This window comes from Monomorium pharaonis, unplaced genomic scaffold, assembly GCF_013373865.1.
Source record: "Monomorium pharaonis isolate MP-MQ-018 unplaced genomic scaffold, ASM1337386v2 scaffold_242, whole genome shotgun sequence".
In the NCBI taxonomy this organism is placed as follows: Eukaryota; Metazoa; Arthropoda; class Insecta; order Hymenoptera; family Formicidae; genus Monomorium; species Monomorium pharaonis.
In genome coordinates, this window is record NW_023415519.1 from 1 (window position 1) to 24,972 (window position 24,972).

Below are 24,972 nucleotides of genomic sequence, written 5' to 3' on the forward strand. Positions count from 1 at the left end.
AGACTTCCGCTTGCGGTAGTCGGTCTCATTCATTCTTTCCCGATCCCGCCCCTGCAATTCCCAGATTTCCTCTTTTAGCATTGCGCTCAACGTTAAGTTGCACGACGACGACGACGACGGCGATCATCAGGCAGACGCAAGCAGCAACGTAGAATTCCTTCTGCGAGTGTGCGTGGAGGGTTAAGGAGAGCGGAGGAAGAGAGAGCACCCGGATAATTTGGTAGGCGACTTCGGCAGGGGAAATCGATCACAGGACCGTTCCTTGCCGTCCGCTCCCAAGTGACTGAATTAATTCGAATGATTCGAATGTTTCGTTTCAGCTGGTTTTCAGCCGACTTCTCTCGCCCGTGTATACGAAATAAAGGAGCGTGCGTGCGAGGGAGCGAGCGAGCGAGTGAACGAGCGACCCGACATTCTCCAGTCGGATAGGTATTTAACGGACGTACACGTGTCCGACCATATTGCGTTTGTGTCGTTCGATAAATAGGTGGCTAAGCAACTCCAACGGAAACCCGTGTTAATTAACGTTGAGTTTCAGGACTGATTTACGTGGCGTCTAATTAGCGGGCCTGCCGGCGACGTAGTAGGCATTTTGATTGGCCGCGCCGCGAATAGAACGCGGCCCGATTGGCCTTGCCGGCGTGTCGTATCGATTGTTTTCGTTTCTTCTTCTTCTCCTCCTCCTCCTCCCCCCCTCTTCCTTCTCCTATTCCCGTTTCTCTTTTTGTTTCGTCTTAAAAACAAAGGCCCGAATAGACGCGCCAAAGCGCGGCTCTCTCGAAACGAGAGGAGCACTCGGGATGCCGCAATGCAATTACCGATCACGAACGTAAGTGATATCGCGAGCTCTATATTAGAAAACGTTGTTTCTAATACATGCAACCTTTAAAAAATTAGGAAAAAATTGTCTCAAGATCGTGAGTTTTTTCAACGTCCAAAGGTGTCGATTTTTCTCGTTAATCCGGATTGTATCATCTTTTTTTTTTTCTTTTCATGACCACAAGACGGTCTGTTACGCAAAAATGAAAGAGAGAGAGAGAGAGAGAGAGAGACTTCTGCTCGCTAATTAAACCGCTCGCTTCGCGTCCTAATCTTTTATTTGCCGGCTGTCTCGCAGGCGTATCAATTAAATCCGAGGTCAAGCGGGCGCGGTTACCGGCCCGTGTGCGTTCCGCGCGCGCAGTTTGTACACGCGTCTGTTAATTATGAACGTGTCACTGACGTAATCGTCGTTCTCCTTCCGCGCTCCCTTCCCTTCTCTCTCTCTCTCTCTCTCTCCCTCGCCATCGCGTGGCGATTGAAACGCACGGCGCGCGATTTGCACGGGAGCGTTAACGAGGCCTTTTGACGCGAGAAAATTCGCGGATGCCCCGCGGATGCCCCCGCGAAAACACAATGGGCGATAATACAGCTCACAATCGCGATCTTGAATGCGAGCGCGCGATGCATTTTGAAACGTCAAGCGTGTGCAGTTTCTTCAAGTTTTGCGGCAATTAACAGTCGACGGCGAATAACAAACTGAATTTAATTAATTGCATAACTGCGAGCGGAGGCGGTCCCCTACCCCCTTTCTCTCTCCCTCTCTCTCTCTCTCTCTCGCTCGCTCGCTCTTTTCCCTCCTCACCCTTTCCGCCGCTACCGCCACCCTGCCCGCCAACCCCCACACTTCTAATCGAAGCGGGGTACATATTGTTGCACCCGTTGCGCTCTGCCCCTCATCAGCCCCACCGGCAATTAATTATAGCATTCCAGGTTAGCCCGGGAATTAATTACGTCCAGAAGTTGGACGATGGCGAGAGGGGAGATCGTTAGAAATCGTCCTTCGTTAGAGTTAGGCGAGCGCCGGTCCAGGGTAATTATTGATGGCCTCCTATCAGGTCGCTCATTGTGCCGATAACGCGTTCGGCCGAGAGGGGGGAGGGAGGATCTCATCGACACCTCTGACTTTTCGGGGGGAGAGGAAAAAAAAAGAGCGAGGCAAAAAATCCTATTGCGTCTGTCGAACGAGCTGCTGGGATCGACGTCTCTCGTTCACTCGTTCAAACGATTTTTTTTTTTTTTTTTTTTTTTTCTATACAACCCCGAAGCGCAAGATATCGGCGAGGGTAAATCGCGAACGTCGGTGCATCGTCGTCCTTCGTCGCGGAGCGACGGACCAAACGTTGGCGCAAATCCGCGCATCCCTCGCCCGGGGAAACTCCGTTGATGACGACGCCGCGGACCACTTGTTCAACCACTCCTTAATCCCTTCTGCTTGTTAACACCGCGCCAACGCTCTACCCCGCCGGCGGGACGTCGTACGTTGCCGGGGAGACAAAAAGGGATCGTTAGCGCTCGTGAAACACGACGTGTCTCGCGCACGGGGGGGTTGGTGCGGATGTCCCGCCGGTTAACCGCGCGATCCTTTCCAAGTTACCTGCGTCGCGAAATCACCGATAATCGGCAACGTAAAGGCGAGCAACAGGTTCAAGAGAAACGGACGCTCGTCGCCGATCGAACGACGCGCTAACGAGCGAGAGACGCGCGATGACGTTAAAAAATGCGAATCGTGCCGGCGCGCGCGTCGTCGAATTTCCTCCCCCCCCCCCCCCTCGCGGACGTGAACGTGGTGGAAAAGGGTAAAAAGAAAGGAGGAGAGAAGAGTCGGTGAGGAGGATGAAAGGGAGGAAAAGGGGAGGAAGGGGGATGAGAGCGAGATCCGGCGAGACAGGCGAGGGGGAGGGTTGCCCGCGCGAGGGTGGATTAGTTGACACACTGGCGAGGCAATTATTATTGTGAGTGGTTGGCGACGGGGACTCCGATGATATTTTATTTAAGAAACAATCGGGTAATAGCTCGCTTCAAGAGGATAGATAACGCCGAGCGCGAGCGCGGGCCTGGAGAGGCCGACCGAGCGGGGAGAAAAGTTGCGGCGGGATAGAGACGGGCTACGAGAAAAGGGAATTACGATGGACGAGGGAGGGAAAGATGAGGGGAGGCGAAAGGTGAACTTTGAGACTCGGGCTGGTATCGGGGTAAGCTCTACATTAGCGAATTACCCGCGCGCGCGCGCGCGCACCCGCAAGTCCCTCGGCGGCGAACGATAAATATATATACCGAGGGGCAATCCGGAAATATTGTTCACAGGATTCCGTAAAGATCCGCAAAGAAAAATCGGTGCTCTTCTCCCCGGGGGAAAGAAAGAGCCTCGAGTTCTTGGATTCTCGGCGAGAGAGAGGACCATCCAGAGACCTCTCGCCCCAGCTGTTTATTTCATTCGTTCTATTCGCGATCGGAATTCGCGATTTCGCGAGATAAAACGAGTAGCGCGTAACCGCGTCCGCAGCGTCCTCGTCGCGACGTCGGCGACGTCAAAGTCAGATTTGTTTTTCCGAGGGGGAGAAAAACGAACGGTGGCGCCATCGAACGGCCGGCAGGTAGTACATACTTTGCGTCAAGACTGGCGATCCTAGATCCTAACCTGCGACGAGCTCCCTCGAACGAAAAAACAAATTTCCGAGGTGACTTTCTCGCGGGTGACAGGTGGTGACTGGTATGGCGAATGGCAATCATTGCATGTACTTCGTCGAGCGCAAGATGCGGTTCTGCCGTATGACGGTGCGGGAGGGCAGGCGGTACTGCGGCGAGCATCAGCAGGACGACGTCGAGGACGACAGGGTGCCCTGTCCGTTGGATCCGACACAGCAAGTATCCGTTGGTCCTCTGGCGGGAACCTAAGCGATTTCTGGCACGAGTTTAAGCTTAGCGCGGTATCCGGAGCGTTTCTCTTCTCCTTCCAGCACGTGCTACCGGTCGAGGCTGACGAGGCACCTGGGCGTGTGCAACACCAAGCGGAGCCTGGACGAGCGACCGGTGTTCGTGGTCGACGGGGCGAACTTGGACGACGAGGACGCTATCGCGGCGCCGCCGCGCGTGCCGCTGTCGCAGCTCGACGGGGCCGTCGTAGGGACGGTGATAAGGAAGATTTATGCCGCCTACGGTACTATTGATTTCACCTGGTATAAGATTACTTACGTGTAAAATATAAATAATCTACATTACATATAGCCAGTGTGAACTATGCAGTGTGAACACTAGTCCATTGTAGAGGGTTCAGATTTTATGAGAAATTGTAAAAATTATAAATCAATTTTTTGTTTTTAATATACATTTATTGCATTATTCAATTTATAACAATTTACATCACTTGTATTGGCGATATGAAGAAGATTCGTATAAATATAAATGTATAAACGTAAACATGTAAATAATCCATAATGATCTGGTGTACTCAGAGATTCCACATTTTTACATCTCTCTTTATCTTGTACAATTTAGAAGACCTGCCAGAATTTTCCCAAACGATTCTGAGGCATGACGTGCTTCGAGACAAATTGAACGAGGAAACCTGTGGCAGTAACGTTAAAAGACACTTGCTCCAAAATGCATCCCTACTGGGACATCTGGAGCGAGTTGGTCTCCTGCGAGACAACACATGCTTCATCGAATTTGGAGCTGGGAAAGGTATATTTCTAAGTTTTTAATATTTGGCAAAGAAATGTTTCTGTCTCTAAATAAATTCAATATTAGATCTATTCTTTTCAACTGAACTTATATAGTTGATCTTTCCTCTTTTTATCTACTATTAAGTTCAATAGTAAAAAGAGAAACAGACTAGTTACTTTGAATGAATCGCACTGCGATGAGCGTGCTATATGAAATTGTATTTAAACAGCTCAGTTAACGTATTGGCTGGGGCAGATAATAAAGGACAAGTCCAACTCTTGCGTCTTACTAGTTGATCGTTCTAGTCACCGGCACAAGAACGACAACAAGCTTAGAAGAGAGGAGAGTCGTCTCGCGATAAAAAGAATACGCGCCGACATCGCCGATTTGCAGCTGAACCAGATCGAAGAGATCCAACCGATCAAGTACAAGGTCGGCATAGCGAAGCATCTCTGCGGCGCGGCTACGGGTACAGACTTTTACCCTTTCATCACTGTTAACAAAGCTTTATTTTTGTTTTACAATAATACAAATTATAATAATTGGTAATAAAACGCTTTTTTTTTAGATCTAACGATACGTTGCTTGACGAAGTCGATGAGCGGCGAGCCCAGAGTCGATGTGCGCGGTCTAATCGTCGCATTTTGCTGCCACCACAAGTGTGAGTACTCGTCGTACGTGGGACGAGAATACTTGCAACGATGCGGCTTCACCGCGGACGAGTTTCCCATTCTGTGTAGCATCGTCAGCTGGGCGACCTGCGGCTTTCGTACGAAGGACGACTTTGACTCGCCGCGCGATTCCACGATGCCGCAGAATGAGACGGCTGATCGGTCCTCGAGATCGGACGAGCGCGAAGTTATCGGACGCATGGCTAAAACGCTGCTTAATTGGGGTCGCCTGGTCTTTTTGGAGAGCGTCGGCTTCCAAACTGAACTGCTTTACTACATTCCCACTGAAGTTTCATTGGAAAACATGTGCGTGGTAGCCACGCGAGAACATTCATCGTGACTGAAAAAATGTGCGTTTACAGGCAATCTCTGTGTACGTCGCTCTCGAAAATCATTCCCATTGTTTTATTACGAATAAATATATTTCTCTACGTAAATTCGTAATTTCGAGCTTGTTGGCGCGCGTGAACGACCAATTATCGTCACTCGATTACTACGTTATTTCAATGATCGTCACCTCAGTCGGTACAGTCGATATCAAGCTTACCAACTCGATTATGTGAACGAAGAACGAACCGGGGCAGCGCGCAAGTCACAAACAACAATTCGTTCCCCCACCGAACGGGATGCCCCGCCCAATACGAGTGATCTAACGACGTTCAAACATTCCAGAGTACGTTCGATGCGGACGCGGCCCGCGACTTGCTGCTCCTCTTGTCGCCTGAGGGATACCGTTACGTCGTCGAGGGAAAACTGGTATCGGCGACGCGAAGAAAGGCGAAGGAAAGAGAAAAAGAAAAAAAATCCCCATTGAGGTGAGTGCAAGTAAGTGTATATAGAACGCGCGTGATTACTACGATGAATTGCGTATGCGCGTACACGCGCTCGCTCGCTCGCTCGCTTCTCGTGGCCTATATCTGTTTTTCGTGCGTGCCGCGGTAAAGATAACGCGATATAGCGATATCGATTTATCGGTCGGTGTAAATGAACCTTGTGTGTACACACGCGGCATCCTATGTGGCACGCCACGCCACGCCAAGCCACGCCTGATGAGCTCGCGACACTCTCACCGCTCACTAATAGGGGCCTTCCTCTTTCCCCCCTTTTTTTTTTCTTTCAGAAAGTAAGCGAGTGACGAGGCCGTTAACATTGTGACATGTCCATTCTAGACGAGCGCGAGGAGTACCTGAAGAATCCGTATTTCAAGGAGCACGAGTACGGCGACTTTACGCCGTTCTATGCGACAATTGCGTTCTGCACCGTTCTAGGCGGATTCCTGTTCATCCTGAACATCGTGTTCTGTTGGTGCTCGCGGCACCGTGAATACTGGCAGAATCGTCACACTGGTGAGTGTGAGATGTGTGTATATGTGTGTGTGTATGTGTGTGTGTATATGTGTGCGTGTGATCTTCATCTGTGCCTGAGAGTTGTAGCATAGTCTTTCGTGCAGTCACGCGCGACTGATAGTTTCTCTTATTTTTTTAAATAGCATATTATCCTATTGGGATTTAGGCAATAGGTGGATCCAGCCTCTATGGACTGTATTACCACACAAAACTCCGCCGCTTGATCTTAGTGAGTTAGAATCCGGCAGCATCAAGTATCCTCAAGTGAGGCACGAGATTGTTCATTATCACGATTCAGAGCGATCTCAGGGTGCCACACCGCAGCCACAGGAGTACATGGAGTTGCAGCAACAAAAGCGCGAGAGTGAGATCTGAAAGTAGCCTGGCCAGCAACAACAAACGAACAGTGTTGGAAGAGAACAGTAGTAACCACCCACGCTGAAGGATACATTCTTAAAGTCGAGAGTTTAATTGAGTCCAATAGAGTTTAATTAGCCCTTTCGCACTCGCAGTTAACGGCACTGTAAAGCCTCCAGCAGTTGAAACTCTCACCACCAACATTGTTTTTGTAGGCACACTGCCCTGCTTTTACCTACATTAAGAATAATTTTTTTTATTTACGTGAGTTTGTATATAATCAAGTCATTTGCATAATCAAAATTTTGATTGAAACACCATAGAGCAACTTGCCCCATAAGTTGTTCAGAATAATTTTACAGTTGCACGCAACGCTAGTTACAAATAGGCGTTAATATCAGGCAGCATAAAAAACAAATTCCTAATTATGGGCTTGCACGTTTTCTGGCCTGCCACGGCTTGCCTGACTCTCTTCGTAGTTTGCATTATAATCGTGATGCTAAGATACGGCGGACGTCTCTGCAAATTACGACACGAGCCGTTGCCATCCGATCAAGAATGGGAGGGCAAAGCGTATTCAAGAAAGTTATCCGTTTCCAATGCGTGAGAATGGATAGCATCGTCCCAAAAATATTGTAGCCACGGATCGAATTTTTTTCAGTCTAAAAATATACAAATAAAACTGCCGATTAGTATTTTTGCTAACGTTAGTCAAATGTAAGTAACTTTTAAAATATTTATAATGGCTTTTTCTGGGACCCATCTCGAATATTGACATCAGTATTGCATATACCCAATATTGATCATGTAAGTTAAATGATCTGACATTCCGTCCATTTTCTCTATATTCGTACTAATATATTTTTTTATTAACATATAGATACGTGTTTTTTGGGGAAATTAATACAATTTCTAAGGTTTTATAAAATCGAATTAATTTACAAAACATCGTTAAAAGAACGTTAATGTTGTCCGTCCATTTTTGATATTAAATATATTCTTGTTCAAAGTGATTTTTTATGATATCTCTTAATCGAACACTTTTATAATTTTTGTATCGATATAACATTTTAAGAATAAAATATATGCCATAAAAATTTGTACCCTTAAATCGCTTTACGAAATTAGGGATGTGAATCCCGACCGGCGTAACTTGTTATAGACCACATCACTCTTGTATATATAATATTTTACTTTTATTGACAACATTGGATTTTTATTACATGTGTAATGGTTACACAATTACTTCAATAAGTAAGTAGATGCATTATACAATTTTTATAGTAGTTCGTAAAGAAAATCACCGATTTCATCGAGCTACGATACATTCAAAATTCAGGAGTTATCCTAAACTGTTACGGTCTGAATGACGAAATTGTCCGTGATGAGGTAACCGCGCGATCAGCGATTTATACAAATACTTTCAACAATCATTTGTCTAAATCGTTGCGAGGCAGTTACCGACCCGCACAACGAATTCGCGTCTTTGGAAAATGTACAATCGAATTTGTTTAATCTTAAAGAAACGCGTAGAAAACTTTTGGCGATCTGTCATACCAATTTCTGTAGTTGTACTAACGGGATTAAAATCATTCAACAAGATCGACGATCATGAAACTCAACGGTCCGTAATTGAACGGCGATTCGTATGCCTCTAATTATTTTAATTCTAACGAATAAAGTTAGAACGATTCTCTTATTATTAATATCTAGAATATCTATGATTCTCGTTCCAAGAGGGACGCGATGTACTCGAATAGCAAAAGGCTGTTCCGGGAGAAATATCGAGAAGGATTTTTCAGAGCAGAAGTAATTAAGGGCGGAAATAAAAAATGTATTCGGTGATCTCTCCCGACAGTCTCGGAAGTCGCGAGTGCGTTGGGTAAAATTCAATTTGCGACTTGTTAAAACAGTCTCGGGGAAGAAATCCGCTTTGAAATTTCTCCAGAAATACGGGACATTTTGCTATCGACGCAATCTCCCCGGAACGTTCTGTGTAGTTTTAATCGAAGAATCTGAAAAATTAGTCTCTAGGTTTACTGATGTATCTTTCTATCATGCTATGTTACAATGCGATTAAAACATGGAGAGCTTCCTGCGAGCTCCACACAGAGAAGTCAAGCACGATACTCGTTAAATCTGCTTTACATTGCATAACCGCATGACGCATTCGAATGTTTCAGAATTGCGCAGTCCTGTACGTTAAAAGCGCAAGATCCCTACTAAGAGAACTAAGAGGCATGCAAACTTGCGCATTTCGTAAAAAGTGTGGTACGCGATCGCGCATTTCTGAAATTATCTCTAACATCGAAGGGCATCCCTTTCGAGAGGAGCTCGCGCGGGCGCGTGTGATCGGCACGCATTTTATAAAACAGATGTAACGTTCATGGGAGACACATTTAATGCTTTCAACCGGCACATAACGAGTCCACTTCCGTGGCGTGTTTCCAACTGGTTTCGAACTGGTCTCGGTGCGGAACACAGCTTCGATTTCTGGCAAGTCGGAGGGGAGGGGGGGGGGGGAGGGAGCGAATGTCCGGCGGAGTCGAGTTCACCGGTTGGAAGATCAACAGGGGGACAGATAATTAGCGAAGAGCCCATAAAACGGAGATAACGCTATTCTAGTTTATCGATAAGATTCGCTTCGCGCGATCAATGATGATATGCTGTAATACGGGAGCTAGAACTAGGCGCTCGATGATGACGCGCGCGCGCGATTCCGCGCGTACGGCGTCCACAGGGTTTCACATTGGAGACATCTGGAGGTCCTCGGAATCTCCGACGCCCGAGGAACCGAGCCCTCCGTCGCGTAGATCTGTAGATCTGGATGGAGATGAGGAAGAGACGCCCTCAAAATATTACTGTACGTGAAAAATACTCTCTCCCCGGGTCTCATCCATCCCTGATGCCTCTCTTACGAGACGCGTCCGCACGTCGCGGGTCGCGCACCCGCGTGCAATACCAAACGCGCAAACAGCTTAATTTCCTCTCACCGACGAGCCCTCCGGTTATACATCTAGACTTAGAAACGAATTACAATCTTGTATGCAAGAGGGACGAGGGATTTGATTTTTGTAACGTCGAAAAGATATCCAGTGATCTATCTTTCTTTTTCTCTTTTTCTCTCTCTCTCTCTCTCTCGCACGCGCGAGCGTGCATGCTTGATGAGACGACGAGTTATTTCAGTTTGATTTTCATGCTCATTGGCGAGTTTCCATATTTGCCAGTTTATCACTTGATACATTATTATTATAACGTTAACTGCGAATATTAACATCGGAAGTGACAACGTCCTGCCGAGAGGGGCGCGGGGGATTCCGGAAAAATTTATCAGGCTCGCGCGAACATTCTGCGTGCGTAAATATATTGTACATATATAATATATTTCCGCATTTTTCACTTTCAGTCCCTTGACAAATTTTATTTTGATGCGTTCTTTTTTTTTGATCGTTTATTTTGATTTTGTGATTTTTGATTTGACGTGAAACCACGGATTTGTGGATGCCACGACATGGGGCGAGCGAATGCCATTATCTTCTCGCACGCGAGCGAGCCTCGTTTAAAATTGACGAACCTTCGCGGCGGCGTAATAATTGTCGGAATATCTCGCGCGTGTTACATGATACAGGACACAGTTACTTTGAACACCGAATATTGTATATTTATGTGACAATTGAATGAAAGCTGTTTAGTATGACAAATATTGTACATGAGTTTTTAAGTGGGCCAGCAGCTAAGCCAAATGGGAGTCGCTGCTGCTTCTTTTGTGAGATAAACAATAATATTAATAATATTAATAATAATATAATATCGCTGCGGGAAGACGAGAGAACAACTTTGACGGATGATCTTATCCTCTGCGAACCTCCGAAATGGCGGCTGCTTCTAGTCGGGGGAGCTCTACGATGTGTACTACGTTCGTTAATCGGAGCGCAACCAGTGGTGCAGATTTTGCAGAGACACTCGCTGAGAGAGCTAACGCGTCTGAATCCTCGCGGATCTTTGAATCTAAATTTGAAATTTGTAAAAAAAGATTTCGCGTCGGGGAAAAAATGCGACTGGCACAAATTCGCGAAAATTCAATAATTCAACAAACTGCACCACCGTGCGCCCGAACGATCGGCCGTGTTTAGCTTTCGTCATCTCGAACGTGTTACGTATCGGTTGCCAATCGATTCTCCAGTTGATTGCGCGGCTTAACCCTCCAAGATCTCTCGCCAACGTCCATTTATAGAATACCTTTATACGATCAATAACTCCTCTACAGAGGAACTCGTTGCGAATTATGTCAATGGGTAGATAGAAGAGTCTCTTCGTCAGGCGTATATTTACGAACGCGACACTCTTTCCATACAAACTCGGATTTATAAAGGATTTATTTAGGGATGTAATCAATATCTACTATGTTTACTCGAAATTGCTTGAAACATTTAAGCCAAAATTCGCGCGCAATATACGCCTGACGTAAATTACTGCGAATAATGGCGCAAGGAAATCCCAGCAGGGTTAATAACCGAGTTACTGCCGAGAACAAATGTGATCACCGAAACGTATTGTGCACCCATCCCGTAATTATTAACAGTAATTAATCGACGGCAGCGCACCTTGGAAAATGGTTTGCAGTTCACGCTGCACGTGTTACCGCATCCGAAATGCAAATGACTCCTAGGCAGTATACGTGATAGACGCTTCGATCGACGATCGATCCAAATTTGTGCTCTGCCTCGCAATTAATTGGGCGAAAGGAAAAGAGGTCGATAAAAGGGGGTCGTAGAGATGAGAGTGCGCTTTCGTTGCCCGATTAGAAGAAATGATTGGAGATCGGCGGATAAATTACTGCTTGCCCGATTTCTTGTTCGACCGTTCACCTGGAAACAAAAATATAAAAATAAAAATAAACGTGGGTTCGCGCTTGTTGCTTAAATTTCTCTGCAGGCTGGTTCTCACCCGGCAGCCCGGCAAATCAATCGATCGGACGAGAAGAGCCCTTACCTTTGGCTGATTTCTTAGTGTTGGTCTCCGGTTTACACCTCTTGGTGAGTCGTCGCGTCTTTTCGCAGGATGTATCGCTGTTCGCTTTCAAATTATCGATTCTCGTCATCATCTGATTCGCGCATCCGCTCCACGTGCCTTTTTCGTATCGGCATGCTACGGTCAACGATCGTATTAGAAAACAAATGCGTCACCGAACACACCTTCTGCGCATCGTTGATCCCCTGCATCATCTCACGGGACATTAATCCGCAGAATTAACGGATTAACTCACCTTTCTTGCACTTCTTCTGTATGGTCTTGGTCTGCTCGCAGGACTTGTCGCCCTTCTTGAGGCTCAGAGTGCGCGACCGCGTGTTGGTATTCGAGTCGCATTCCGACCATTGACCCTTTACGTATCTGCACGACGAGGAGCTGCCGGATGCTGCGTCAGCAGACGCGAAACGTCAATAGAAACAATTGGACGTAACGTCGATCAAGCGAATAGAGAAAGAGAAAGGAGGGAGGCAGAGGGGGACTTTTAAGGTCGATAGGGAACGACTTCTAATTACGCCGTTTATATACGTGCGTTATATATATAGATGGTCTATATTCGCTCGACCGCTCGATAAAGTAACGTCATGATCACCGTGGAAGGGAGGTAACGGATTAATTACAGACAAAAGCACTCACTTCGTTCCTTAGTACCGCGCACTGTTCGCACAAGCACCTCCTTGTCATCCTCCTCCCACAGATCGGCTTCCGCTCGCGCGTTCGTAAGAATCATCAACAGGGCGACGGCCACGAGAGCCAAACTCCAGCACAGCTTCATTCTGTCGGGGGGGGGAAAAAAAAAGAAAATAAAACGCTTCATTAAGCACCTTTAATTACTCCGCTGAAAATTTTTCTCAGAATTTTTATACAAATTGGAACGTACAACTTTTCAAATCTACATCTCTTCTCAGAATTATCATACGTGTGAATTCTGAAATATTCTAAGTTTCGTATTAAAAAATCTGTAAAGTCTTTTTAAAAAGTTATAAAGTTATATACAGAAATTCTGAAAAAAGATGTAGATCAGTCTTAATGTTTAATTATCGCGTTATTATACAAAGTTGAACGATCGATGCATTAAAAGCAGATTACTCCTAGACCAGTAAATATTTAGAAACGGTTCAGATTGTAAACCCGATAATTCGCGATAGCGACGATCGCTCTCGGTAATTTCGATATCCCTCGAGCTGAATCAATAGATTGATTATCGGCGAATCAAACGGTGATAAATTATCGAACCGAGAAACGGACGAGCTTCTCACATAGCGCGACGCGCTTTGATTTTTTTTTTTCTTTTACATCCATTCGGGCTCCGTTCTCGCGAGGCGATCGGCGAAGCGAAGATTTCTTTATGCTGGATTTCACGCTGACGTTAATTAAAGCCAGTCCGTCAATCTCCATTAAAGCGGCCCGTCATCGCCGTTAACGCGCGCGATCCACGTCATCCACGGGGACAGACCGGCACAAAGGAAGAAGAAGCGCCGTCGACGTCGAATTCGCGGAACCGCGTGCTAACGCGGTTATTAAACTTTCGGATTGGTGGACAGCGCGCTCTCGTTCTCCGTTATCGCGATTCGCTCGCCGATTATCTCGATTTCCCGCGCGGCCGCCGCGGTGACAAGTGGTCCTTAACGAGAACCGCGAAGGATAATTAACCCCACGACCGTGCGGCAGCATCGCTCGCGAGGAGGCTCTCCGGGGATCGCTAAAAATAAAATCTTACGCCACCGCGAATAATTCGCGTTTCAATCGTCTCAATTGGAGCCGGACACTTCGTACGCCGTCCGATTGAACAACAAGTCGTCCTCGTTTTAACAATCTCGTCCGCGCTTCCGCGGCAGCTACGGAAGCTGACGATAATTATCAAACACATTGTGGCGCAACGATTAAAATCCATGTATCCGGGATGCAACTAGATGTCTCGTTGTCGCAGCATCCAACTGTACAAAATAATTACAACTATCGCGCCGCTCTTATCTTGCTGCTAAGTTGTTGCTTAACGTTAACCGAATTCCAAGGCGCTCGGGACCGAAAGCTTTCATTTCGACGGCCATGCAATAAATCCGACGAAAAGCGACTGTCCGTATGATACGGCCTGTCCTGGGTGTCCAGCTTGACGCGCGGAAGCCGAAGATTGATTTATTGGAGGGTGCGCGATGATACGAACGCATTAACGATCGGCTCAAGGTCTCGCCTTAGATCGATGCCATCGTTTTGCACGCGATTGGAAGCGATTCTGCCTCCGACGACGACGACGACGACGACGACGATGGATCGGGACGGCCACCGCAAGGCCGCGGGACTAATTAATCACTAGCGATAGTCGAACGAGTATCGCGCACGGGGGTGATTTCGGCATTTCCATATTGGCGGACGATGATGGATTATTCTCTGTGTAACGTCAGGGGTTCATGAATAAGCGACATAATCTCAGTTGCTCCGCTCTAAATCTGAGGAGCGGTATTCAAGATTCAAAGACGCTGCTCTCGCGAGCTGGAAACCATGGACTTCAAAAGCTTCCAAGATCCCAGGGCTCCAACTCGATTCCAGGCTTCCAAGATTAGGGAGGAAGAGAGAGAGAGAGAGAGAGAGAGAGAGAGAGAGAGAGAGAGAGAGCTGAAACGTGGAGTATCAAATATGGTTCAAAGGCCCTAGGATACACAGAGTAAAAGTTCGTGCATGCAAGTTCGAGAATAGAACGTAGGAAGAGGAGGATGAGGAGCAGGAGGAGGAAGAGATCTAGAAGAAATCAAAGAATGTATAATCTATTAAAAGAGCGGATGTGCGAGAGTCGTCGCAAAAGTCGGACGCGTTTCGTTCGCGTATCATGCGTTTCGCCTGCACGCATCCTTACAGTCATTCCCGGCTATTAGCCGACATTGAGACAATCAGCACTCGTCAGCAATCTTGCTCGACCACCGCCGGTCCGGCTGGCTGACTGCTCTCCTCCTCCTCTCTCTCTCTCTCTTTCTCTCTCTCTCTCTCTCTCGCGAATCTCTCCGCTCGCGTCCAGGGAAAATCGTCCGCGGCGGCGCGCTCGGATTGACGGAATTGACAAAATTATCGTCGCATCAGAGAGACGGCCGGACGCGAGTGAGACGGCGGGCGGAAGCCGCCTTGTTCAAGTTCGTCGTCGAACCTATTGTCGTCCGGCAACGTCGTGATGCGGATGGGCAAGTGAAAGGGAGAGAGAAAGAAAAAAAAAGAAAAAAAGGGATGCAAACGAGAGAAAGAGAGAGGTATCGGCGAGCAGATAATATGCCGTCGAATATAGACCGGCGGGGACACGCGGTCAACACGTCCGTGAGCAAGGGGACGTTGCCCGACGTCCAGATATAAGCTCTCTCTCTCTCTCTCTCTCTCTCTCTCTCTCTCTCTCTCGCTCTCTCCTTCGCGCGCGTGTTGGTGTTCCTGGTCTCTAAAAAAAGAAAAAAGAAAACAAGATCTTTGTTTTCGACGGATCAACTGCGGAGGGCGCGGACGCTCGATAAAAATTAAAAAGCGCGACGTGAACGTGAGGCGTCCACTTTTCTTTTTTGCTTCGCTCGACGTACCCGGGTAAACAGGTGTTTAGCTGACCGTGCGCTGTCGCGCAGAGAAAAATAGAAGAGCGTCACGTACCTAGTAACTGACAGAGTGTCGCACGTTGGAAATACGAGGCCCCTTTCGGGGAAAACGTAAAGAAATGCGCGGTCAGTTTATCAACAAAAATTTATCAATATAAAAAAAAAAAGAGCGACGATAAGCCCCGCAGATAAGGCACGACGTGTTGTTGTGCGCGCGATATAGGAGATAAGAGGATCGACGAGTGCGAACTTATAAATGCTCGATAAGCATGCGAGATGTGTGATTCACGTCGCTGTCATTTAATCGTCGCTGAAGCTTCGCGCGCAAGCTCTCCGTAACACGTTACGTTAAGTATCGATTCTAAACTGAAATCTGTACGTGACAAGTAGATTTACTTGATGCTAAGGGAGAGTTGTGACGTAATGCGTTAAACGTCACGTCAAGATTTTCTTCGTGCATTAACATAAGTTTGCTGTTACGTACAGATTCAAGTGTAAATTCAGTACGTAACATAATGCATTAGGGATGTTCTTGCGTGAAAGGAGCCTAAGACGTCGTTGTACGCTAAAGCATAGACGAAACGCCGTTCCTTCCCTTTCCTTTGCGGAGGCGACAATCGAATTCTCGAACCGCAGGCAAATTTGTCGCCCGTTCGAAATTTTGTCGGGCGCGAGAACTTTTATCTCGGGATTTCGGAAAAGTTCCGCCGTGAACTACCGCTCCACGGGATTCTCCTCCTTTTAGAAAGTTTAGAAACTTTTAGCTCTCCTTAGGAACTTGGATTGTTTTCCAACCTCGTGCAGGCAGTAGAATGGAAAAAAGAGTTTTTAACTCCGATTTCACGGACCTTTATACGCGTCCTGCTTTATACGCCGCACGCTACGCCGATTTATCATCCTGAAAAGCTATCCCAATCGACACCGCGCAATAGAGCGAATGAGTCATTTTTCAGTCATTTAATTATAACGCATATTTTTCGATAAAATAACTCGAAATTTAATATAAGTAGTGTACAATTAACTATATAAAGTGAATGGAAGTGAATATCATCTCATTCCAAGAACTTTCTTCATGTGTTAATTCAAGATGATTGTGAGCTTTCATTGACACAGTTTTCGTTATCATGATCGTTTATACAATGAGAAGTTTATGAGTGAAATGTATTTCTAAGAAGGCACATGCCCGACACAAATTCATACACATCGATGTTATATAAATCAGTTCATACATTAATAATAAAGATTCTTTATATTACAAACGATAATGAGTTTAATCGGGTTCTGGGCTCATTCATTGTCAGATGTGTCCAGAAATAATCTGATCTGTATCAGTTTGAGGTCATCATCGAAAATTAAATTGATCTCAATTTTTTTGTTTTTTCCTTAAAATAGAATAATTTTATTATTGCTCACACATAGTTCACTTCAATTCATTTTATACAGTTATGGAATAACATGAATGGAATTTTTGTCGATAAATAACAATAAATTACAGATTTTGATTTCATACACTAAAAATACCCAATTGTGCATTATTTATAGTTATTTATATGCATCTATAGATAGTAGACTAGATATATAAAAATTTTAAATCATTCTAAAGTTATAAGCCAAATAACCGACAAAATGACTCGTTCACCTCATTGTGCGCCGCGGCAACCGAACGGAAATAAAAATTATTTATGCGAGTTGCACACAAATAGCTCGCCCTTCGACCTTTCTTTTGTCTTCTTCTCACCGCCACCGGCAGCTCTACAGGCCGGTCAAAAAGCGGCGCAGATGATTCTTAACCGCGTGCGGTTTACCCGGGCCATTCGTCATTCCTTCTTCGTTCGTAGCCATCTGCAGAACTTGCCTTCCTTTATTTACCTTCTACGTATATACAGTAAGTAGGACGGACTTGGTCTCTTGACTTGGTCCGCGATGCACGAAGACGTGCGGTGAGATGAAATCCTAGAAAGCAAGAAACTAGACGTGGCGTCGTCGCCTAGAAACAGGCTCCGTCCCACACGGCCTCGTCGGCGTCCTCGGTGTTACCATTGCGGCGTCCGCGCGCAAGATACATACTTATAAATAGCTCGAAAATAAAGGGGTTAATAAAGGTTGCGCGACGCAGCCCCTAAAAAATGTCTCGCGTTACGCGCAGACCCACGCGTCGGTCGTCCACGCGGCCGTAAGTAGACGGTAACGAGGACGAATTGCCCTCATCATTTCGCCCGCTCGGCGACGCGATTACCGCGTTCAGAAAACACGAAGGTGGAACATCCCTCCCGTTGAGCGCGCCAGTTATTCTGCCTACGCTGGCAAAAAAAAAAAACGAGAAAGGAAGAAAGAAAACCAGCAAACGGAAACGCAGCGGAGATCTCGGGTGGCCGAGCGAGGAGTAAGATTTCGCCGACCGCATCGCTCAAAGCAACGATGCGATGATCCTCGTTATCGCCGGCCCCACGGAATTATCGATACCTCGACATGTTGGACGCGCGTCGCGTAATCTTATCAGTTTTTTGTTTTTTTTTTTTAATTAGATTCGGCCTCTTATCTAGGTCTCTGAAATCTATCGTGCGTATATGTCTCAGGTGCTCCTGATCATATTTCTGATATCTTTCCAGTTTTTATAATAATCCACAATACCTTAGATGGCCACGAAGGTCACGTCTGTAAAAGATTTCGGGGAAGTCGAGGGAATACGTCTGATTCTGATCCTCTTTATTGGATCTTAAGAGGATTTTTGAAAGACGGTGAAGAGCCCGATTCGGGAAGACTCGGAGTAAGAACGAGAGTGTATAAAAGCGCGAGGGGCGCGAGCGGGCATGCACAGAAAGAGCATCGATCGTCGTTGTGCCGTGGACACAATGGGAAAAGCCGCTTTCAGTTTCTGGCGCTCCCTCGGTCCTCCTCGGCTCATCTCGGAGCAGCCGCGCGCGCCGTGGAACCTGGACCAGCGAGCGAGCGCAAAAAATTCCTCGGATCTCCGCGCGCTCCGTCGGAGAAGAGCGACGAGAATCAGGGGCGGGTCTCCGCTCTGCTCCGCTCGTTCGCGGAAAATCGATCAGCAACGCCGGGCGGCGGCGGCGGCGGCAGCATCGCCGTGTTCCGTTCTCTCTCTCATTCTCTTTCTCTTTCCCTCCTTCTCTCTTTATCCCTTTCTCACACACATACACACACACACATACACACACACATACACACACATACACAAACACACATACAAACACACACACAGACACACACACACACACTCTTTCTCCTTCTTACGTGAAAGACTCACCTGCTACGGGGATGCCAAACAGAGGATCAAGCTTAATCGTCTTCCAAACGTATTTCCGGTCGGTTCCCTCGTAATTATCTGCCTGTGTAGCCACGGACAACACGCTCAACAACACGGGGAGGATGCTGCGGGTAGGAGACGCTCCGCTCCGTAACGCGGCTGCGTGATGAGCGCGTCGGGTGAAGAGAACGGACCTCAAGATGCGTTCCGTATGTCGTCCGTAAGCGTTTGCGATGCCTGGACACCGTTGACTGCTACTACGTGTTGCTGCCGCCACTGGTACTGCCGCTGCCGCCGCCGACCGGAGTCATCCCCCTCCCCGAGTCAATCCGGAGTCCGACATCCCTCGGGCGCCATGTCCTCCCCGCTCCGTCTGCCGATCTTTCCCCTTCTTCGTCACCGTCACCATGGTGATCATCCCTCCTAGAAAAGAGAAAGGCAACTGGATAAATAGAAATAGAACTATGTGAGGAGAGAGAACCGTATAGGACGTTTCAAAATCAGAGATCAGAGGCCTAATTATTGGAGCCTTCGTCGTCGTCGAAAATTAAAACTGCAACGCACCAACGTTGAGGAATATAAATAAGCACCGTGGTTACTTTCTTACACATACACGTGTGATCTCTAATTTAACTGAAATAAAAAATATTGATCATGAAAGAAAGATACAATTAGAAAGGGATAACAGGATTCTAGAATTATTTTAATGATAAGGAAGAAATAATGACAAAATTAGAGTTAGGATTGCTTTCAAAAATAAACATTTATTTCAAAATTAATGCTTACCATTAATGCTATCCTAAAAACTAAGGTTTCTCTATCCTAGACACCAAGTGTGTTTAGGTGTTGTCTTAAGATTCCTTACGAGCTTACTGCATTGTTAAGTTGTGTACAATTTTGTATAGTACCGTAATAGGCTTTACAGCGAATCCAAATCCTCGCTGATTCGCGAAATCACATGATACCCTTTGAAAATCCACGCTTCAAACTGCCAAGAGATCAGAACTCCAAAGATCCAAGGATCGTTTGACACAAGAATTCAACGGTTCAGTTCGCATCCAGGATTACAAAATTTAACACTTTAAAATCCAAGATTGAACAAGCCAATCAATATAAATGAGAATTCCTATGTCTAATGATCATAAGATCTAAACTGGAAAATCCAAAAACCCAAAGATTTAAGGATCCTATAAATCCTTAAGACTTAAAGACCCGAAAATTTAACGACTTATATCCTAAATGCAACGCATTTATGCGTTCATACCTACTTGAAATCGACCAGCAAAATCATGTATACAAAAACTTAGTTGCGCGTTATTTCTTATATCACCAAACACAATTCAACAGTTTTCACTCTCCAGTATCGCGATAAAGAGTAAAATGATAGTACCGCTAAGTGATAGAGATGATATCACATTTATGGTTCGGAGTATACGCTATCGAGGACACATCCTTAAACAGCATCTTTTGTAGATTGTACCAGTTCGCCAAATGACGTTTCCAGACATTGTCGTAGCTCCGCGTAACTTACCACTAAAACACTTTGCTCGTCCCGAGACATGAGGCATATCTGTAACAATACAATTTAAGATTGCTTTATGTACACATTATGCATTCATTAAGAAAAAAATTGTTAGGAATTATTACCTTGTCCTGCGAGCCCGAATCGAGCTTATTTAAGCAAGCTACAACGTGCGCAAGATCCAACCAGGGTCTTCCATCAGCTGTTACTTGATGAAACACATAGTCCCTAAACAATTTGAGCATGTAACGATCGCCCGTCTCTGCCCATGTTGGTTCCATGTTAAGTTCCGGCCTTTCGTTGATAGTTGCTAGTTTAACCAGCAATTTAAACAGACGTCCATTTTCTAGTTCCTTGGCAAGTTCATTTTCAAAAACATCCAAGCGTAACTGAGCGGCATCCAACTGTGTATAAAATCGTGCGCCAATCATTGGCATGAGATCCGTGACACTTTTACGGGGTTGATTCGACAGCAAATACCTAAAAAAGGAATTACGCATATTAAGCATACTTCTAATTTATCACTAAATTATAAAAAAAATTAGAAATTATTTAATTTTTTTGCCCTGTCTCTCGAGACATATTAGCATTTTTGCATGTCACAAAATTATATTAATCATAAAAAATTCATAATATAAAAATTCTTTGTTCGTAAATTAATATATAGGTTTACACTTATTACCATAATTTTTAACTCCAATGATGTCATTAAGACTATCATTGACAGAAAATACGATCTATTTGATAAATGGTTCGAAGCATTTGATTGACCAATCTCAGAACAAAGAATCATACTAATTAATCAAATAAAAAATGTTTAGTAAGTTACCAAATTTAGAATAAGACTTACAGGATAAGATTTCGAAGGTCGGTGGAGTAGGAACGTGTGATCAGTTCGATGGAGGCTGACATATTGTCGCGGTGGACGGCGATAAGACTTCGACACGCTAGTGCCAAGACCAGTTTGCCGAGTGCTACTAAATCTTCCTGCTGATAATGTGGGATGAGGGTGAGAGGATTCGCGGTGTTCCCATCTAGAGTGACCACGTCTGGAATGGCGACGCAACTCAAACGAAGTCGTGTCCGTGATGTAAGTAGTACCTTAGTGGGATCTAAGCACCTGTACGCCAAACCTAATCAAATTAATGCAGAAGTAAATTAACATGTGAAATTGAATAAAATAAAAATTTAAAGATTTATGGATTGACGGAGGTATATGTATATCATAAAATATTTCCAGCTCTTTAAGAAAGGCACACGAGGACAATAAATAAAATGAAAAATAGACTAACCAGCGGCATGAATAACACGAAATGCGGCAGTGAGTTGAATGATGTAGCTCCAAATAACACTTTCCGGTAGCATGCTGCTATGCTGTTGTCTTAGAATAGTGTTCTTGGTATGACTATAAGGCCTTGGCGCGTTGGGATCCGACGAGAACGGGTCGGTGTAACCGTTAAGCTCAGTCGAAGCGAAATGCTTGTTTAGCAACGTCTCCGAGGCAGGATGATAATCGTATACAAAAACCATGGCTGAAAAAAAAAAAAACATCGATGAGAGCACAATGTACGGGTGATATGGGTGAAATAAACAGGGAATATTTTAGATACGGACAATGATCACCGAACGCCTTAGTGGTAAAGACTTCTCTCAGCTGAACCAGATTTGTATGTGACAATCGCTTCCACATGTCGACCAGTACCATGCACTTCGTGTTGGCGAGTCGAAAATCTACAGTCGGGCATCACAATTAATAGTGTTAATTATAAAGTTGAATAGTGATATTCACTAATATTAACTCTTCAGTGGAGCTCAAACTCACCGTGAATACGACGTAAACAGTATCGCGTGCCAGTTTTGATACTGGTGGCTTTGTACGTGGAAGTTTGGTATCCAAGGACCGTCGAGGCAGGTTTGTGGATTGGTTCTAAGGGACATAACTCATGATAATTATCAACCTCGTTAGGTAAGTCAGGAAATCGTACTATGTCAGGTTGTGCCAATATCAATCCGTTTTTCTGCAGGATTTCCAATCGCAAGCCATCGCCGACAAAGAAGCTGGGGGCAGCCTGAGGGGGAGGACTGGAGGGAGCGGAGGAATTGTTGGACGAAGGTGGTTTCACCGGTTTCACAGATTGTAAATGCGAAGGTGTACCCGGATAGACGTAGCCAATCTGCCCTGTCGCCACGGGTCCAATCTGATATTAAAAGAACAATATGAGAATTTTTTATTATATTATTATATATTAATTTAATTATTTCGTTACTCTTGTCTCATTATTTAAAGCAAAAAACTTATGCTTACAGCCTCAGTGCCATCCTCGGCTACAACAGTGTCGCCGCTGGCATTCCCGAAGTAGAAGTAGGTAGTACCACCTACATTCTCTTGCGAATGTGTGTAAGAGTTGTTAAAGAGATTCGGCGAGCTGCTGTTGCTGCCCGTAAGGCCCCTTCCTGGCACAAATTCGGGACTGGCAGTTACCTTCTTTTGCGTGTCCAGAGAAAGATTGGATAGATGCTTGGTCACCGAATTCGTACTCAAGCCTATGCCAGGACTCGGGCGATTCTGTATGAGGCGATTTACACAGAACGTCATTATTCAGGACAATTCTACTACCGTTAATTTAAAAAAAGGATGAGTCACCATGTAGGTAGCCAGCTTGGACTCCAGTGGAACCCCATTCGTTTGAGGAGTGTACGTGACAAATATCGATGGGTCCATCGTTCCCTCAACCACTGCATTTACCACTTTCGTACGTATCTTTCACCCTTGCTCTCTATATTGTCCTTAAATTCACCACCCACCACTTGCTTCTCACACTAACTTCAAAAAGTGCCCTGGTTTGACGTTTCCTTCTCTCTGCTTTGTGGACATAAATCGAGGGCTTGAGTCTCTCGAGCCTGTAACATATCTTCAAATACTATATAAATAAAAAAAACAGTAAAACACTATATGTATATAAATAAATTTGCTTTTAAATAAATATTAATGTTTTAATTTAAGAAAATTCTTTGTTAATCCAGAGAATTTCTTTGTTAAGTTTCACGCGTGTCACAAACGTTTGTCTTACACAAAAGTGAATTGTCCCGAAGAATGCGAGATTCATCGGCGGCAAATTTAGACAAACGTTGTGTATCTGGACTACAAATCGATCGTACACAAAGAAAATCTATGATTCATCGACGGGTATCGCGAGGCCGCGAAAGGGCGAGAAGAGGGACAAATCGCAGGAGACGTCCGCGCAGAGTTGCAAGCGTACGCGAGCGACGGGACGACGACGTCGCCGACGCGACGACGGCTGGAATAGCGCGAGCGAAAACAGAGAGTGAGACAACAGAAGAGTCAGCAATGGCAGCTGATTTTGACAACAGGGTCGCCGACGGAAGGCGCGCGACGCGGGCAGCCCGACGCTGCTCGCTCGGCTCGAGGCGCTTGCTCGCGGCGGCGACGTCCGAGGAACGCTCGGTGCATCTGGAAAGCGAACGAGGACGCGCGGGGACGTCGGGGACACGGCGACTGCCGACATAACCCATCCGCGGCTGTCACCGCTGATCACCGCGCCGCCGCTCGCCGCGTCGCTTCGCGTCGCGTCGCGTCTCGCGTCACGAACGCGCGCGGCGTCGCGCCGCCGTTTACTATTCCGCGCGACGCGAGAGTAAAATCCGGCGCGCGGAAATTCCGTTCGCCGCGCCGAGCGAGCCAAATGCAGAGACAGATGGGACGAACCGTCGCTCTATTTCCCCGCCGTCGGCCACTGTGCCCGATGATGACGATGACGCGCGACGACGATCCTTACAGCAGCGGAGATCCGAGGAGCGTGATAGCAGCCGAGCAGCACCGTAGGTTCCTCACAGCAGCATTCCTCCATTCAGCGGACGATAAAGGAGAAAGCGCTCACACAATCCACTCCATTTGCTTCAACCGTGACTATACGTACGCGCGAGTGATGCGAGTGATGCGTGCGTGCGTGCGTACGTGCGTGCGTGCGTCGTACATGCGTGTTTACGACGCGAGTTCTCTCTCCTACCACATTCCCTCTCCTATCGCCGCTGAGCTTCTCTCTTCTCTCGTCCTACGTGACGCTTGTTGGTGTGCGTGCGCGTATCGCCACCGGATCGTGGGGTGCCTCCTCTTTCTCCTCACTCCTCGTGCTACTCCGTTTCCCCCTCCCCCTTTCACTCCGATACCACCGTCGGTCGCCCCCCTTTTCGCGAAAGCGCTCCCGCCAGCCATCGCGGCCCCTTCGATCGCAGCTGTTCCGCGCGGCGCGCGGCGCTCTCCGGCTCCACGGCGTGCGTCGAATATCGGAATGGCGGAATCGCCGAACGATTGCGATGAGTTATCGAGTTATACCGACGAGGCACCGATAAAGAAGATAATCCTGGTTAAATTATTATCTAACCCTTTAGTTTACATAGATAATACTTTGTACTTAATTTACATGGTGTAAATTATAATTTATATTTTACGAATAAATGCACGATATCTTCTAAAAAGTTACTTTTCTAAAAAATCTAAGACATGATATTTTTTCGTTTATGTGGGTAATTTGAAACAGTTTATGTTGTACGTATTTCTTATTCATTTTTGACATATTATAATTTCTCTATTGTTTAATAATTATTTGCGAGCTTCTATTAGTTTGACAATATCACATTCGACCGATCGAGTAATCGAGAGTCTCTTTAGTTCAAATTTCAGTTATATGTGATATTTTTTAAGAACTTTATT

The 24,972-nt window shown here is 46.0% G+C and overlaps 5 protein-coding genes across 21 annotated transcripts; 3 read left to right on the top strand and 2 right to left on the bottom strand.

Moving 5' to 3' along the window:
• Positions 1-34: 34 nt before the first annotated feature.
• LOC105838741 (tRNA:m(4)X modification enzyme TRM13 homolog) lies at positions 35-6,748 on the top strand. Of its 3 annotated transcripts, XR_004965180.1 has the most exons (8): positions 38-3,683; positions 3,780-3,979; positions 4,318-4,503; positions 4,715-4,954; positions 5,054-5,506; positions 5,829-5,971; positions 6,326-6,502; positions 6,646-6,748. XR_004965180.1 is itself a non-coding variant. In XM_036294450.1 (5 exons), the coding sequence occupies exons 1-5, from the start codon at positions 3,535-3,537 to the stop codon at positions 5,494-5,496; spliced, it is 1,155 nt and encodes a 384-aa protein (XP_036150343.1). In that variant the 5' UTR covers positions 35-3,534; the 3' UTR covers positions 5,497-5,593. The 3 variants fall into 3 exon arrangements, 2 of the variants coding, with proteins under 2 accessions (XP_036150343.1, XP_036150342.1); XM_036294450.1 differs by lacking the exons at positions 5,829-5,971; positions 6,326-6,502; positions 6,646-6,748 and having other exon boundaries at positions 35-3,683; positions 4,778-4,954; positions 5,054-5,593; XM_036294449.1 differs by lacking the exons at positions 5,829-5,971; positions 6,326-6,502; positions 6,646-6,748 and having other exon boundaries at positions 5,054-5,593.
• On the top strand, positions 5,830-7,256 carry LOC105838747. 2 transcript variants are annotated; one of them, XM_028191837.2, is made up of 3 exons: positions 5,830-5,971; positions 6,277-6,502; positions 6,669-7,256. In XM_028191837.2, the coding sequence occupies exons 2-3, from the start codon at positions 6,313-6,315 to the stop codon at positions 6,875-6,877; spliced, it is 399 nt and encodes a 132-aa protein (XP_028047638.1). In that variant the 5' UTR covers positions 5,830-5,971; positions 6,277-6,312; the 3' UTR covers positions 6,878-7,256. The 2 variants fall into 2 exon arrangements, with proteins under 2 accessions (XP_028047638.1, XP_036150344.1); XM_036294451.1 differs by having other exon boundaries at positions 5,849-5,981.
• Position 7,257: 1 nt separating this feature from the next.
• On the top strand, positions 7,258-9,052 carry LOC105838754. The gene has a single exon (XM_012684535.3). The coding sequence runs from the start codon at positions 7,287-7,289 to the stop codon at positions 7,464-7,466; it is 180 nt and encodes a 59-aa protein (XP_012539989.1). The 5' UTR covers positions 7,258-7,286; the 3' UTR covers positions 7,467-9,052.
• On the bottom strand, positions 8,889-19,008 carry LOC105832783. The gene is made up of 5 exons (XM_012674028.3): positions 18,719-19,008; positions 12,524-12,663; positions 12,126-12,275; positions 11,852-12,007; positions 8,889-11,727 (listed from the first exon to the last, which is right to left on the bottom strand). The coding sequence occupies exons 2-5, from the start codon at positions 12,660-12,662 to the stop codon at positions 11,693-11,695; spliced, it is 480 nt and encodes a 159-aa protein (XP_012529482.1). The 5' UTR covers position 12,663; positions 18,719-19,008; the 3' UTR covers positions 8,889-11,692.
• A 448-nt stretch (positions 19,009-19,456) lies between these two features.
• On the bottom strand, positions 19,457-24,676 carry LOC105832782 (PAN2-PAN3 deadenylation complex subunit PAN3). 14 transcript variants are annotated; one of them, XM_036294448.1, is made up of 9 exons: positions 24,269-24,676; positions 22,885-23,141; positions 22,546-22,806; positions 22,063-22,438; positions 21,855-21,971; positions 21,533-21,772; positions 21,091-21,373; positions 20,366-20,720; positions 19,457-20,288 (listed from the first exon to the last, which is right to left on the bottom strand). In XM_036294448.1, exons 2-9 carry the CDS (start codon positions 22,960-22,962, stop codon positions 20,172-20,174), a joined length of 1,827 nt encoding a protein of 608 aa, XP_036150341.1. In that variant the 5' UTR covers positions 22,963-23,141; positions 24,269-24,676; the 3' UTR covers positions 19,457-20,171. The 14 variants fall into 14 exon arrangements, with proteins under 14 accessions (XP_036150341.1, XP_036150338.1, XP_036150339.1 ...); XM_036294445.1 differs by having other exon boundaries at positions 22,885-23,152; XM_036294446.1 differs by having other exon boundaries at positions 24,179-24,676.
• Positions 24,677-24,972: the final 296 nt, after the last annotated feature.